This window comes from Ctenocephalides felis, unplaced genomic scaffold (assembly GCF_003426905.1).
Source record: "Ctenocephalides felis isolate EL2017-DRISC unplaced genomic scaffold, ASM342690v1 CF-g0.4_SCAFFOLD_01170, whole genome shotgun sequence".
NCBI classification, from domain to species: domain Eukaryota; kingdom Metazoa; phylum Arthropoda; class Insecta; order Siphonaptera; family Pulicidae; genus Ctenocephalides; species Ctenocephalides felis.
In genome coordinates, this window is record NW_020537324.1 from 18,903,130 (window position 1) to 18,917,566 (window position 14,437).

At 27.2% G+C, this 14,437-nt stretch overlaps 1 protein-coding gene across 2 annotated transcripts in view; it reads left to right on the forward strand.

Annotated features, from left to right (window-relative positions):
* LOC113368335 overlaps positions 1-14,437 on the forward strand; it is a 148,901-nt gene that overhangs the window by 128,947 nt on the left and 5,517 nt on the right. For both annotated transcript variants that reach the window (XM_026609883.1, XM_026609884.1), the window contains exons 10-19: positions 912-976; positions 6,165-6,281; positions 6,654-6,810; positions 7,145-7,239; positions 8,596-8,936; positions 9,362-9,482; positions 9,587-9,697; positions 9,896-10,039; positions 10,208-10,435; positions 12,054-12,376. In XM_026609883.1, coding sequence (XP_026465668.1) covers positions 912-976; positions 6,165-6,281; positions 6,654-6,810; positions 7,145-7,239; positions 8,596-8,936; positions 9,362-9,482; positions 9,587-9,697; positions 9,896-10,039; positions 10,208-10,435; positions 12,054-12,376 — 1,702 coding nt within the window. The remainder of the gene's footprint in view (positions 1-911; positions 977-6,164; positions 6,282-6,653; positions 6,811-7,144; positions 7,240-8,595; positions 8,937-9,361; positions 9,483-9,586; positions 9,698-9,895; positions 10,040-10,207; positions 10,436-12,053; positions 12,377-14,437) is intronic.

Here is a 14,437-nt window from a genome sequence, read left to right on the forward strand (position 1 = left end):
ATTGAGTTTCCGACAGACTCAGAAGTTTTTAATTATATTTAGGGTTATTTAAAATAATAAGAAACGAATAAAGAATTGCCTGTTCTCTTGCGTATTTATCTATGCTGGTAGACATTTCTTTGCGTAGACTTTCTTTATTACACTTTTATATAAGTTTCTAGAATATAATTAAAAAGTATTTAATTTTTAAACGGTTAAAATTGAACATTTATTCTATGAATCCATTATATATGTATATCAACTCGGTTCTAGAATAGAAAACAATAAAATTGTTTGTAATTTGAATGAAAATCTTTGAGTCACAGATTACGGTGGAGCGATCTTGTACTTTTACCCTTTTTTCGATAGTCATATAACAAAAAACATTTTTTTTAATAAAAATAAACTGATTATTCTGTTAGTGATATTTTTATACTAGTTAATGCTTTTATTTAGTTTTCAGTTTTTAGAATATTTTCATATTTAATGTAAATGAATAACAATTAATTAAAACTACAAACTCTGAATAATATACGTACAAGTAATCAATAAAGTTTACGTACATAACATATTTCAATTCATATAAAATCAATACATTATTGAAAGTAATTTTATGTATTTAAGTCATTTTGTAATAACTAACAAAGTTACATCAGTGAGCTAAGCTTCAAAAATTATACATTTTTTATAATATTATTTTAAAAAATTATTTATAAATGTTTTAATAAGAAACAAACTATTACTTCTTTTTCATATAAACTTTGCTAACATTACTATTTCAACATTTTCATATAGAATACATCCAATGACCATTGAAATCACTTTTAATTAATTCATATATAATTTGTTCAAAGTTCTTGATCCAGAAATGTGACTTGTTATTATAAAACAAACATAATTTACTAATAGATGTCTATTATATCATTTTACAGCAAAGGAAGTCTTCAAGAAATCACCGAACCAGAATCATGTGCCTTTACACAAGACCTTCTCTGCGGTAAGTCTATATTTCATTAACATTCAGAAGTAGTTCTTATTTTGCCAGTAGCGTCTTATTCTTGATTTGGGTTACTCGATATTTAGGTTTCCACCCAAGTATTTTAAAAAAGTAATAATAAAGATGATCATGCATTTCTTTAAAGTAATTTGCGAAAGTAATGAGTAAGATGATTCTACGCTTTTCACTTTTAAATTGGAAAAAAATAATTAGACTATTGCAAAGGTTTCTTTTAGAATTAATTGCGATTGATCTTATATATAAATTTAAATTAATTAATACAAATATTGTATTATTGTAATGTTTTCTTTCGTTTTAATTCAAACAAATATTGGTTTTGTTGAAAATTCAAGAAAAAAATATTTAAAAAATCATAAAATACATAGTCGGTCAGCAACAAATTGCCTAATATTTAGTGAATACAAAACGCTAATTAAAAATCAATGCGTAATACTTTTTCCAGCGTTCAGTTTTATTTGATTTTATTTATCCATTTATATATATCAACTGAATTAAATCATAGAATAGATTATTCACGATTTTGTGTATATATATATATATAAATTTGAATTGCCTATTATTTAATAAATGCAAAAAATCTAATTAAAAGTCAATGTAATACCTTTAGCAACGTTCAATTTTATTGCATTTTATTTATTTATTTATATAAACGCCAATCGACCAAATTTAATAATGGATTAGATTATTGATGATTATATGTACATATATTCATATTTGTATATGTACAAATATAAGCGTATAGTCTTTCAATTTAAAAATTATCAAAAAAGTGTGAATATATTTAAAAAAATGATTCTCATATACACGAAACGTAGAGAATATTTCTAAACAAACAATTAAATAAATAATTATTTGAGAAAACAGTATATCAGAGTAGCTTTCAGTTTTGAAGAATAAAATAATAAATAATAATATCAATCCAGAAAAATCTAATAATGTATAATATAGTTGTACCTATATATAGAATTTTGATTATTGTATTATATACATATAATCACGCGTATATTTTTATCTGCAATGAAACGGATAGAATTTTGGAAATTTGAAGAAATTTGAATATTTCTATTTATCATAGAAATAGAAATAAAAATAGAAATTTGTGTAAAACTTGAAAATGAAAACGAGGTTTTTAACGAGTTTTTTCATTAGGAAATAATACAAAATGTATTTACGTTGTAAAGATAAATATTTCAATAAAATATAAGTGTATTAATAAATTCGTAAATAATCCGATTTTAGTTTAAAAGATTTCAAAAGGAATTACATAATTCATACAGTGATATAATTTTAACCATATTTTTCTTAAATTTATTTCTTTCATAATTAAAGCTGCGAAGGCTATAATTAAACACGGTCATTATGCGATAACCTAACGCGATATCTCGAAATTGCCCTTAAAGACAGACCCGCTTTTTGTTTAATTAAAATTACGCGGTTGTAAAATAATCTCTTATCTTTTGCACAATACAGCTCTACATATACACAATGAAAACTCTTGCAACAGTAAAATGGTACACTGGCGTCTATCTGCCACTTTATAGCATTTATAAATGACAGTTTTAGATATATTTATATATACATATATATATATATATATATATATATATATATATATATATATATACGTGGTGTCCTAGAACTCAACGTCAAGCGAAAACAGAGATCGTAACTGTCTTAAAAAAATTGGAAAAAAATATCTTACGTTGTTTGGAAATTTTGAGCATTTATGTGAAATCTAGAGCTTTGGTGATATTGTGACCATTTTTTAATTATTGTGGATATGAACAAATGAAAGGTCAGGTTGTAAAATAGTTCTTGACAGTTTTATAACAAAAAATTTCAAGTAAAAAATTAACACGATCACGGCCAACTCATTCTGCTGACTTATGCATTTACTTATATTATTTAGCGCTTTTTCACATTTTCTGAAAGTTTATTTCTATTGTTAATCACATTAATAGTGACTTGAATTTATTTATGTACCACTTCATCAATCAGAATATTCAATGTTACATTAATGTGCTAATTTGTGAAACTTTTAGAATTCAATTTGTTGTCGGTGCTTTTTCTGTTGTACCTGCAATTAATTTCGACTTATGAACTACAGGTTTTCTATCGAATTTTTATCTTCGCGAGTATTCTCTTTTGTTCAAAATATTTTGAAAATATTTGGAAAAAATCCTTAATATAAAAAAGAGATATTACATTTTACACACATCTTTAGGCATTTAATATTCATATATTAATATATTTTTATATACCTACCTATTATATGAAGATATATAGATATTCATATATTATATAAAAATATATCTTCATATATTATATGAAAAAATACAAAGGCTGAAATACTTTTTTCATATAAATAATTGAAGTTGAGGTGAACACAAAATATAATAGGCAAAATTAGAAAATTTTTGGCATTAAAAAATTACATTATATATATATATGTATATATATGTATGTATGTATATATATATTATGTGTTTATAGGTGTGTTAGTAAGTATATTTATTTATATGTATATATGAGATTTAATACTGCATAAACCATAACACCTTTCTTATCAGAGTGAAACTTAGTTTTGATTTTCTTGTAAAACTTGTTATAACTGACAGCTCCGAACAAAGTTCAGGCTATTACAATTTCATGCGATACTATTCTGAGTTTGCCATTTTTGATGTGGACTCATATGAATAAAATATCATATATTATAGAATTACAATATGGCTCTTAGTTGAACTAAATTTTCGATATCGATTTGTACAAGTCAGCACTTTTATAGAAATAAATAATGCAGATGGAAAAGTTATGCTCATATTGCAATTTAACAAACTAATGAAAACTGTGTTAAGGATAAGCTTCTTGAGTGTTATTTTAAGCGTCTATTTTTATCCTTGCATTCAGCAGATTAATTAATAAATGTAATAAAATATTACCGTATTAACATAGATGTGCGTAATATAATAACCCATGAAAATTATTTTTATAAGTGACGTTTTTATATATTTGATAATTTTCTGTACGTCTGAATGGCGTATTGTCTGTTCTCTTTTATTTTTTCTGCTTTTTGAAACTTTTCACATTTTGTATTATCAGTGTCATTATAATGGCTCTGGGGAATGTTTTGTGAGCAAAGGGCATTCCGATTATATAAAATAACGGATGTTGAAACCCACGCGATAAAACGCTTGCCGAGTAACCTTTTGGTTTTAATAATCGGTTAGGAAACCATATTTATATTAATTCGTTGTGATAGAATTATAATTAATATTAAACATTTTGATACGCTCAGTTTTTCGCCTTTACAAAATTAGGGAAATACTGGCGATATGGTATATATGGAAAATATTGCACAAAGGTCTTATTTAAAAATTGGCTAGATTTAGGAATGTTTCCGCGACTGCATAACGTGAAGAAAGCCATAATAATAATCTTGTCAGATGTTGAGCGTCATTGTCTCTTCGCAAATCGGTTTGAACGAGTAGCGCGCCTTCAAAAGTTTATTTTGACGCTATAGTTTGCTCATATTTTGTTGGAGACTTATTTATTGTTCTTTACAATACTCTTTATTAAAATAATTAAAGGAATTGAAGGAATACTAGTGCTTTCGATCAATTTTATTGCAATTATCAAGTGTTTGATGTAATTTTGATTATTTATTGATTTTTGTTCATTTTACTTACTTATATAATGGTCAAAATGATATAGCACTATTTTGCAAGAACTCGAGAGTAGTTCATTCGAGCCAAGAAAATTTGAAAACTGAAACCTGTCAAAGATGAATGGCTTTTACCTTTTGTTCTAACTACTTTTAAGGCCAAAGGATTCACCGGTAAAAAGAAAAGACTTGTGATCATTGTAAAGATCTCTTTTCCTGAAAATTGATTTCGATGTATTATTTGTTCCCTTTAGGCTCATGCATTATGTGCTGAAGACCCAAAAAGAACCCAAGAAGAAACAATTTATTTGTGAACTGGCTTCTTAAAAATTAGTGTCTCAGAATGTCCTTATCTTGCCTGGCATTCTGTCTATACTATATGGACTTTTGTAATACGTTTCATTTTTACTTAATGAAAGACTGCTGTAGTCTAATGAATCTAAGATAAGTAAAAACGATTGAGACTGATTATATCATTAAATTAATAAATATTATTAAAAACATAATCTTATGTCATTTGGTTCGTATTTTACATGCAACTTATGTTAATAATAATAATATATATTTTTTATATTTCACCCAATTATCAGCATCATTTAATGACAGAAGATATATCAACAAAATACTCGGATCAGAAAGTACATTAAACATTTATAAAGCAAATGTGATTGTACTTTATTAAATATTACCTATACTTGTTCATGCGAGGCTCTGAATATGCGAGTTGCGAGTAGAATTCAAACAAAATATTTGTATTTGATTATTCTAAAGTCATCTTTGTGATACTAAAATCGTCTCTACTTTATCATATTTCGCGCATCATGAAATATCCTTCAGCATGTTATAAAATGTAAATTGTATCTATAAATCTATAGACATCTGTTTGAAATATAAGACGTAGATGGATAAAACGAAATTCCATGCGTTTTATTGAATATATTTCTTAGAATAAGATGGTATCATCTGGAAAAGTTCCAAAAGAAATGCCACATATCATGCGACACGCAGACCAAAAGTGAAGGTGACATTAATTCAATTCGGCTGAGTTTTTTAACCTTTGCAATGCAATTAAAAGTCGATTTGCTTTGGAATCAAGTCTTCAATGATTTTAATAAAGTCTAGTATATTCATTACTGCACTAGTTGTGAATAATAGATGAACATATATTTTTAGGACTTTGATTTGCTTATGATAGTTCAGGTGTATATCTACTAATTACTAAACTAACTAAATATTATTAATAATTTATAATAATTATCATTTTTGAAGGCTTAATAACAAATATTTGGTTCGTGATGTACCTTTAATATTCGCGCCTAATGACAATATTTTTTCTTTCTACAAATGAATTTCATGTAATTATATCTTCGAAATAATTACATTATGGAATTTCGTAAATCATCATTCGTTTGTGAATTTTTTTTCCTTCATTCTAACGTATTTTTTTGTTAGTTATGAAACTGAATTTATATAAATTATGATATGAAAATATGTTTTATTTTATAGAACTACCGAGGCAGACATAGCAAGTTCTTCAGTGCAAGTACAGAAGATCCATCTTTACTTGAAGCAGAACGTGGAAAGGGCAGGCAAAGATGGTCAGGGTTTTTCACAAATAATAAGGTATGAATAATAAATAATTTATTAATTTTAAAACACATATATATATATATATATATATATATATATATGTACATATAAACATATATGAATTATTGCAAACATTGATATATTAGTTACTCATTAAAATTTATTTGGAAACTTTTGATTTTGTTTAGTCCAAACAACTAACCACACTATTTTTGAGATAGAGCTACAACTACATACTATATTTTATTTATTAATATATTTCAAAAATGAATCACATCATATTGAATGTATCTTTTACAATGATAATTATTATGTATTTTATATAGGTATTAAATACCCATGTTTGAACTATCTACAATTTACAATTTCGAGCAAATTTTTATGTAATTTTTTTCTATTTTTCAGGATACGAAAATTGAACAATTGACAGAGATATTGAATGGTTTTGCACGAAGTGGGGTACCGGGTTCGCCGAATGAACCGATTAAATCTATTCCTAGTGAACCTGAAACAGCTTTGTCTACACTGGAGGAGCATTGGCAAGATTTTGTCGACAGTACTGGTCAGTAGAAAAAGAAATTATTACTATTTTGTATAATATTCAGGCTTTTTCAATAAACTTAGTTACGACATTTTAGAATAATGGAACTAATTAAACACTGTACTTATTATTCACTAAGTTTCTTTAAATCGTAATCTACTAATTAATCATTTGTCTAAAAAGTATGATTATTAAATAAGGTTAAATAAATGAAAACCTATGCAATATAATGAGACTTTTTAAATTACATATTAATAAAATTTAATTTGGATTAATTTTAGTTAAGGAAGTTATCTATGTTTCAATTTAATATTATCCAATCAAGATTCAACCCCTAGAAATAATTTTATTACAGGTATGTCCGAATCAGAGAAGCAATTCCAGACCGCTTTGTGGGAACTTCTAACGACCGAAGCAGCCTACATAAAAACGTTACGGGTGGTGACTGATGTAAGTACTTCTATATCTAAACATTGTTCTAATAATCATAAAAACAACACTAAATTGGATTAGAAATAGCAGCAAAACACTTATAGTTATTGGATAAGTTACTCAATTTAATCAGAAGTACACAAATATAATGCACATAATGGACATGAAAACTTACATCAAAATTTTATTAGGAAAACTACATTTGTAATATATATAATACAATATATGTAGAAATATATATATATATATATATATATATATATTATATATATATGTATATATAATACATATATTTGATATTTCTATTACTACAATTACCATTGATTCAATTATTTGTATCAAATTGGCTTTATTTCATAGGAAGTAGGAATAAAACGATATATATATATATATATATATATATATATATATATATATAATTTAAGTAATGTAATAACACGTTTTTTACAATTTTGAGATATATTTTTCAAAAGAACTCTACTTTTCATTTGATTTAATATTTACTCAGAAAAAAATGATTTTTTCTATAATTATCCAAATGTTCAAGTAAGTTCATTGAAGATCTTATTTCATAGGAACTAGGGTGAAAACGATTTAGGTAATATAATGCCACGTTTTTTACATATTTAAAAAAAAAATTGGAACAATTTTGAGCTTTATTTTTAGAAAGAACACAAATTTTTATAGAATTTAACATTTGCCCAACAAAAAATAACTGATTGTATAATTTACCTAATTATTAAAATTATACAATTATATCACCAGAAAATTTATATTCTCTTTGTGAACTAAAAATAAAATAATTCAAGCATAAACAAAATAGTAACTAGTGGGGCGCATGACATCGTGCCTTAAGGCAAATTCATGAAAATTTGATCAATTCTTCATCTGTCAATACAAGTAAAATGTTTTTATTAGTTAAATTATTATCATCGGACGCTCCGTTCTCTTAAAAACTGAGTTACCATTTTTGGCACTTTATGCTCCGTATCTTCGGAACGGCTAGACCTGCATTTGCCAAAAGCTAATCAGCACGTCTTCTTATCAATACGAATCGAATGTTTTTTGAATTATTCAAATCGGTTGATTGATGTTCCCGAAATCGTCGACGAAAATTTGTATCCGCACACACAAACACACGCACACACACATACATCCATTTTTTCTATGGTATGCCAAAATGTTCAGAAGGTTTTGAAACGTAAAGATATATAAAAATTTTCATTTTCGATTTTTTTGCGATTACTATAACTTGCCCTACGGGAAGTTAATAAATGCCATTGTTTTTTATCGCTGAGTTATTTAATATAATATAAATAAAATCAATATGAAATATCTAACAAAATTCATTAATATGATCAATTTATATTTCAGCTCTTCCTTGCTTGCCTCGAAAATCTCCAACAGACCGGTATCTTAACAGATATCGATAAAGGCAAATTGTTCTCGAATGTCCAGGAGATATATGCATGCAATTTGGACTTCTGGTCATCATATCTGTATCCCATGCTAAAACAAGCCAGAGAAACGCGATCAGCAATGCGATGCGAATACTTCTTGGATGGATTTCTTAGATTTGACGAGGTCTTTAGGCCGTATGAACGTTTTTGCGCGGAGCAGAGCATTTGTCAACATTATTGTCGTGAAGTAAACGCTCAGAATGAGCTGTTTACTGTCTACTTGGCCTGGTGTGAAACGCAGAAGGAATGCAATAGGTAATACAATATTTATATTATTACTATCAACAATGTTACAGATAGCTTTGATGACTTACTTGGCTAAAAATTAAAACCTTGTTGGGCGAACGCAGTTCTTAAAAATATCGTGATAAAGTAAATGGGGTTAAAATTGCTGAGGTTGATTTGATATCTAAAATATTGAGTTATTATGTTCTGAAATTTTTGCCTAATTTATGTTCCAATAGTTTGTATAATTTCTTCACAAAGTTTATGCAATATTAAAAAATCAGGGTCAATATAGTGATGTCTTTATACTGACAGACAACAAAGGATGCAGAAGATAATATTAGAAAACTGTAAAAAATATTTGGATATGATAGACTTATAAGTACCTAAATCCCATATTTTTTGTATTCTTTATATTCATGACTAACAATTTTTATTTATATAAATTTATGCAGGTTAAGGCTAGCTGATATTTTGGTTCGACCAATGCAAAGGTTTACCAAATACAGCCTTTTATTGCAAGCTGCAAGAAAACATGCAACAGATCAACGAGATTGGGAAGGATTAGATGCAACGGTAATTATGATAGAATTTTGCCAAAGAATATGTAATATACAAATTAATATATAACAATATGTAAATATATAAATATATTTATAATAATATATAAATCTTTATAGGTGCGTGCTGTGGATGAGTTTGTTGCAAAAGTGAATGCTCGGTTGCGACAAAGGCAAGAGAATGAAAGACTCAATGGTATTATGGCCAGAATAGATTCTTATGAAGCAGTGGTTAGTATTTTTGTAATTTAAAGTTTTCCACAAATTACAATACATATTTCAATTATTTATTATCAACTCTTTCAACAACCTTAATATAGCATAGTCTTTTAAAATCATGTTCAATAGATTATATTTTCCATAAATAATAATGAAATATGCAGTTGATCAAAATTATATTGACGGTTATTAAATGTATTTTCATTTTAGGAAAGCAAAGATGAAGATTTAGAACGTCTAGTCAAAAAATATAGTAATCTAGATCTTAGTGTACCTATGGCCGGCTGCTCAGCAAGCAGGCAGAGGCATTTATTAATGGAGGGCGATTTGAAATTTCGTGATCACGCAGGAAAGGTTTGTACATCTATGCATAAAACCTTATTATTATTAAACAAATAATACTTATATGTATATATACATTATATTGAAGTTATAATATATTTCAAGTCATTCAAAATTTTGTCTATTTTTTTTATTTCCAATGTGAACAGTAGAACTGATTCACCTTCCTTTTCATTTTAGATTGACGCTCATTGTTTTCTGTTGACTGATATGTTCCTAGTCTGTAAGCCTTCAACCAAACGTTCTGGTGCCAGTATGAAAATTGTGCGACAACCATACCTAAGTGACCGACTGCATGTGAAGGAATTGACCAGAGATTCGCCAACGATCGCATGTGTATATCTAAATGAATATGGAATGGCTGTTGCCGCTTTTACTCTTCAATGTGCTGAAGCCAAAGTTCTGAAAGTAAGAAATATACAGTGATTATTTTATAATATAATATTTTGGTCATTTTTTTGTGAATATAGAAAAGGATATAATCACATTTGTAATTTTTTGGTGCGATCCTATATTTGACTAATCAGTTTTGCTTAGCAAGTGGAATATATAATCACCATCTGCATAAATTCATTGAAGAAAAATATAAGGACTTAAAGATCGGGCTGAAAGAGAATGAATTTACGAAATATTTATTCCTTTTCTTCTACATAGAAGTCATTATACTTTTCTCTAATAATTTTGGGCAGAAAACATCATTTTGCCAATAAGAGTTTGATCTTATTGGCAATCTTTTCTTTCCACAATTATATTAATCTTCTTCATGCTCTCGAGTACCACATCTTATTTATATATCATGATAATAAGTTTCACATTAATTTCTTTATAAAAAAGCAATACAAATAATGATCAACTTTAGATAATAATATTTCCTTCATTCTGAAATTTTAAAATCATATTATTATTATATTATTAACAAAAATTTCTGCAAAAATTATATTTGACAAACACACAAAACTTACTCTGAAAGTGATTTAGACTAGAATTTAATACTGAATGAATTTAACACATCATCTCTTGTCATATGTCGTTTGAATGAAAGTGTTTTAATCTCATATAAATTTTAACTTATATATGATTAAAAATTTGAGGAGAATGTATTGCGTGATTGTCTTCAAAGTCTTCATCAGATTTTTTCAACTGAGTGTTTTGCTTAAATATTTCATTTATAAATTAATTTCATATATACTTGATGCTCTTTACAAATTCAAATAATTTTCAAGCCCTATTCCTAAGGCTAATGCTTTTTTAAATACTTCTATAGTGCAAATGCCAATGACATTATGCCATCTAACTTTAGCTCTATTATTAATGATACCGATATTCATAATACATCACTAAAACAACTAAATATTATCTGTACAGGTATATTTGTTTTCTTTATTTATGCATGTTTTTTTTACTTTAGTTAATTTAGTGTAATCATTTACTTATCTTTAGTATTTATATTCTGTATTTGGAAAGGTTTTCCATGAATTTATATTAAAATTTGTCCATAGATTTTATACTTGTCTGATTTTTGTATACATCAACTGATTTTTGCATTTCGGTTTCGAGGGCTTTTTACGCAATTGCATTAACCAATATAATATCTGTGCATTAAATTATTTAACATTCTTTCGTTTTTAATCAAGTATACTTGGTTTTTGTCGGTTTTAAGACATTTGAATACAATTCGCTCCAGTATTTATTTATTTATTTATTTATTTATTTATTTATTTATTTATTATACGCCAATCGGCCATATACAGTTAAATATATAGTAATGTAACATAATAATGTTAAACTATGTTATTTTTACAAACACACATACGGGCACCTATACATACACTCGTATATACATCAGCACATGCACTTATATGTAGACTCAAAGACACTAGTAATGCTAACAAATTCTAATAAGTATTATTCCTTTTGACAATGTTGATAAATCTACTACCATAATTGTATTATTAATTCCTTCTAGGACTATAAAATAATCTTTTGCCGTCTATGTAATAAAATAAATTATATTATCTATTACCAGAGTTGGTCCGATTGCCTAAAGAAAGCTAGTCACCTCTACACCCAATGCAAGCAGCAGCACCCCTGGCAATCTCAGCACGCGCCTCAGCAGGGCGGTCAATACGCTCACATATCAGAACAATGGGGAGGTAGTAATGAATTCGCGACTGATTTATCGCTGAGCTGCGATTTGGACTACGACAGTCACGCCGGACCTTGTCTAGCGGGCGCCGGAGTGCCGACATCGCAAGCGGGCACCGGGGGCGTAGGACAGCTGACCGGGCGGTCGCCGCTGGCGGGCAGTTCGAGGGGAAGCAGAGTTTCTAGTCTTGCTCATAGTCATAGGTAATGGTAATAGACTTATATAGGGTCCGTCAGATAACTTTTTTTTTTGAATGCTATATATAAACTACTGAATATTTTCTCAATCTAAATCTTTTCTATTTGAAAGTGCAATCCTGGTTAATAATCGAAAACAATTTCATTGAAATGGCTGTCTAACTTTTAAATGGCTGTCAAAAAATTCTAAATTGCTACCAATAAAAAAAAGTTATATGGCGGACCCTTTAGGATTGTTTAATTGAATGTTTATTAATATGCTCAAAAAATGAAAAGACATATCAAAAATATTTATTTATGTATTCATGAGCAAGGCTTGATTAATAATAGATATTATTTCTTCGGAAACTTGTCAAGGTTATTCATAATAAATAACTGAAGTAATTTTATAATATACTAGCTGACCCGGCAAACGTTGTTTTGCTAAGTAAGGTGTATTCTAAACAATTTCTAGAGAATCAAAAATATTAATACTCTAAGTGTATAAGGATGTGTTGTTCGAATGCTATATACAATGAGGTATTATAAAAACAATAAACCCTATTAGTTTGTCTATATTATAGAAATAAAAAGAGCAGGAAGTAAATATTTGTCACAAAGGTCTCCATAATAAAGTCTATGCTATTTTCATTTGAAGCTAAATTTTATGCACGAAGCTTCTACTGATTTATACCCGTGAAATAATAATGTATACTAAAATAAAAATAAGATACCAGCGGTAATAATAATAATAATATTAAGATACAAGCAAAAAAAGTTGTCTGTATGTGTGTGAGGCATATGTTTTCTAATGTAGTTTTTACCGCTAAGCACGAATCTAAACTCAAAGTCGGGGATTAAATGGCAAAGAATCGAGCAATATTTAAGAAATTTTAAAATCTCCGATCTCGTAATATTTTTGCATGGTAATTAAAATCATTATAATTTCTGTCGTTTTCTGGCCTTTTAAACCTTAAATTAATATTGAGTATACACTTAAAAACTACACTGAAAGACATATGCCACACACCTAATACAGCCAATTTTTTTTGAGAACTACACAGGTTCATTGATAAAAAATATAAATAAACAAGTGACATAAACTTCCCGATATGTGAAAATAATCGACTTAATCAACAAAATATAAATTAATTAATGAGTGATTGAAAGTATTCCAAATGGATTTATTACACATAATTGAAAACGAACGATCACGAAACTCGGAGCATATTCTAAAAGCAAATTTTCAAAAATCAGCAATTTTTGTAATTGAACCAGTTTTTGTAGGACTTCAATGGTTTAGTATGTTCATTAAGACCAAGTACTCTATCATTATACCAAGTGAATCATCTAATTTTAATGTTAACAAACGTCAAAAATCTACTCATTTTCTCAAACTTTCTATAAGTTTTATAAGACCATGATATATATAGCAAAAAAAGTTTCATAATAAATAATTATAATAATAATCATATTAAACTTCATGAAGGCAAAATATATTTATTTGAAGACAAAAATAGTTTTGGAAATTGTGTATAAACTTGTAAATGATCAATTCGAATAGAATACGTAATAAATACTAAGAGGTTAATTAAATTTAATTAATTAAGTTAAATTAAGATTAATATTTTAATAGACTATCATTAAAATGCATTAGTCGCTTACATTTTAGTACAGTTTTTCATTTGTTTTATTTACTACAATATTTTTTATTCCGTAATTTCTATTTATAAAGTAAGTCTATGGCAACTGGAATATTTCATAGTTATTATTACGATATTACTATTGCTGGTATAAAGTTAACTAACATTATTTGATCATCTTTTGATCATTTTTACACCATTGAGAACTATTTAAATGAATAAGTTAACGTTTATAATTAAAAAGTGATCCTAATATAAAATTTCTATTAGTATTTATGGCTAGTTGTTAGCTTTTTATGGCAATAATATTTTTCTTTTTTTATTACTTATTTTATTCATATTACTCAGCAATCACTATGTCATTAGCTTCAAATTCAAACTTGTAAGACCTTACAGATTAAGTCGTACCAGTGCAGAATATCTTATTCATACCGGTTTAATATAA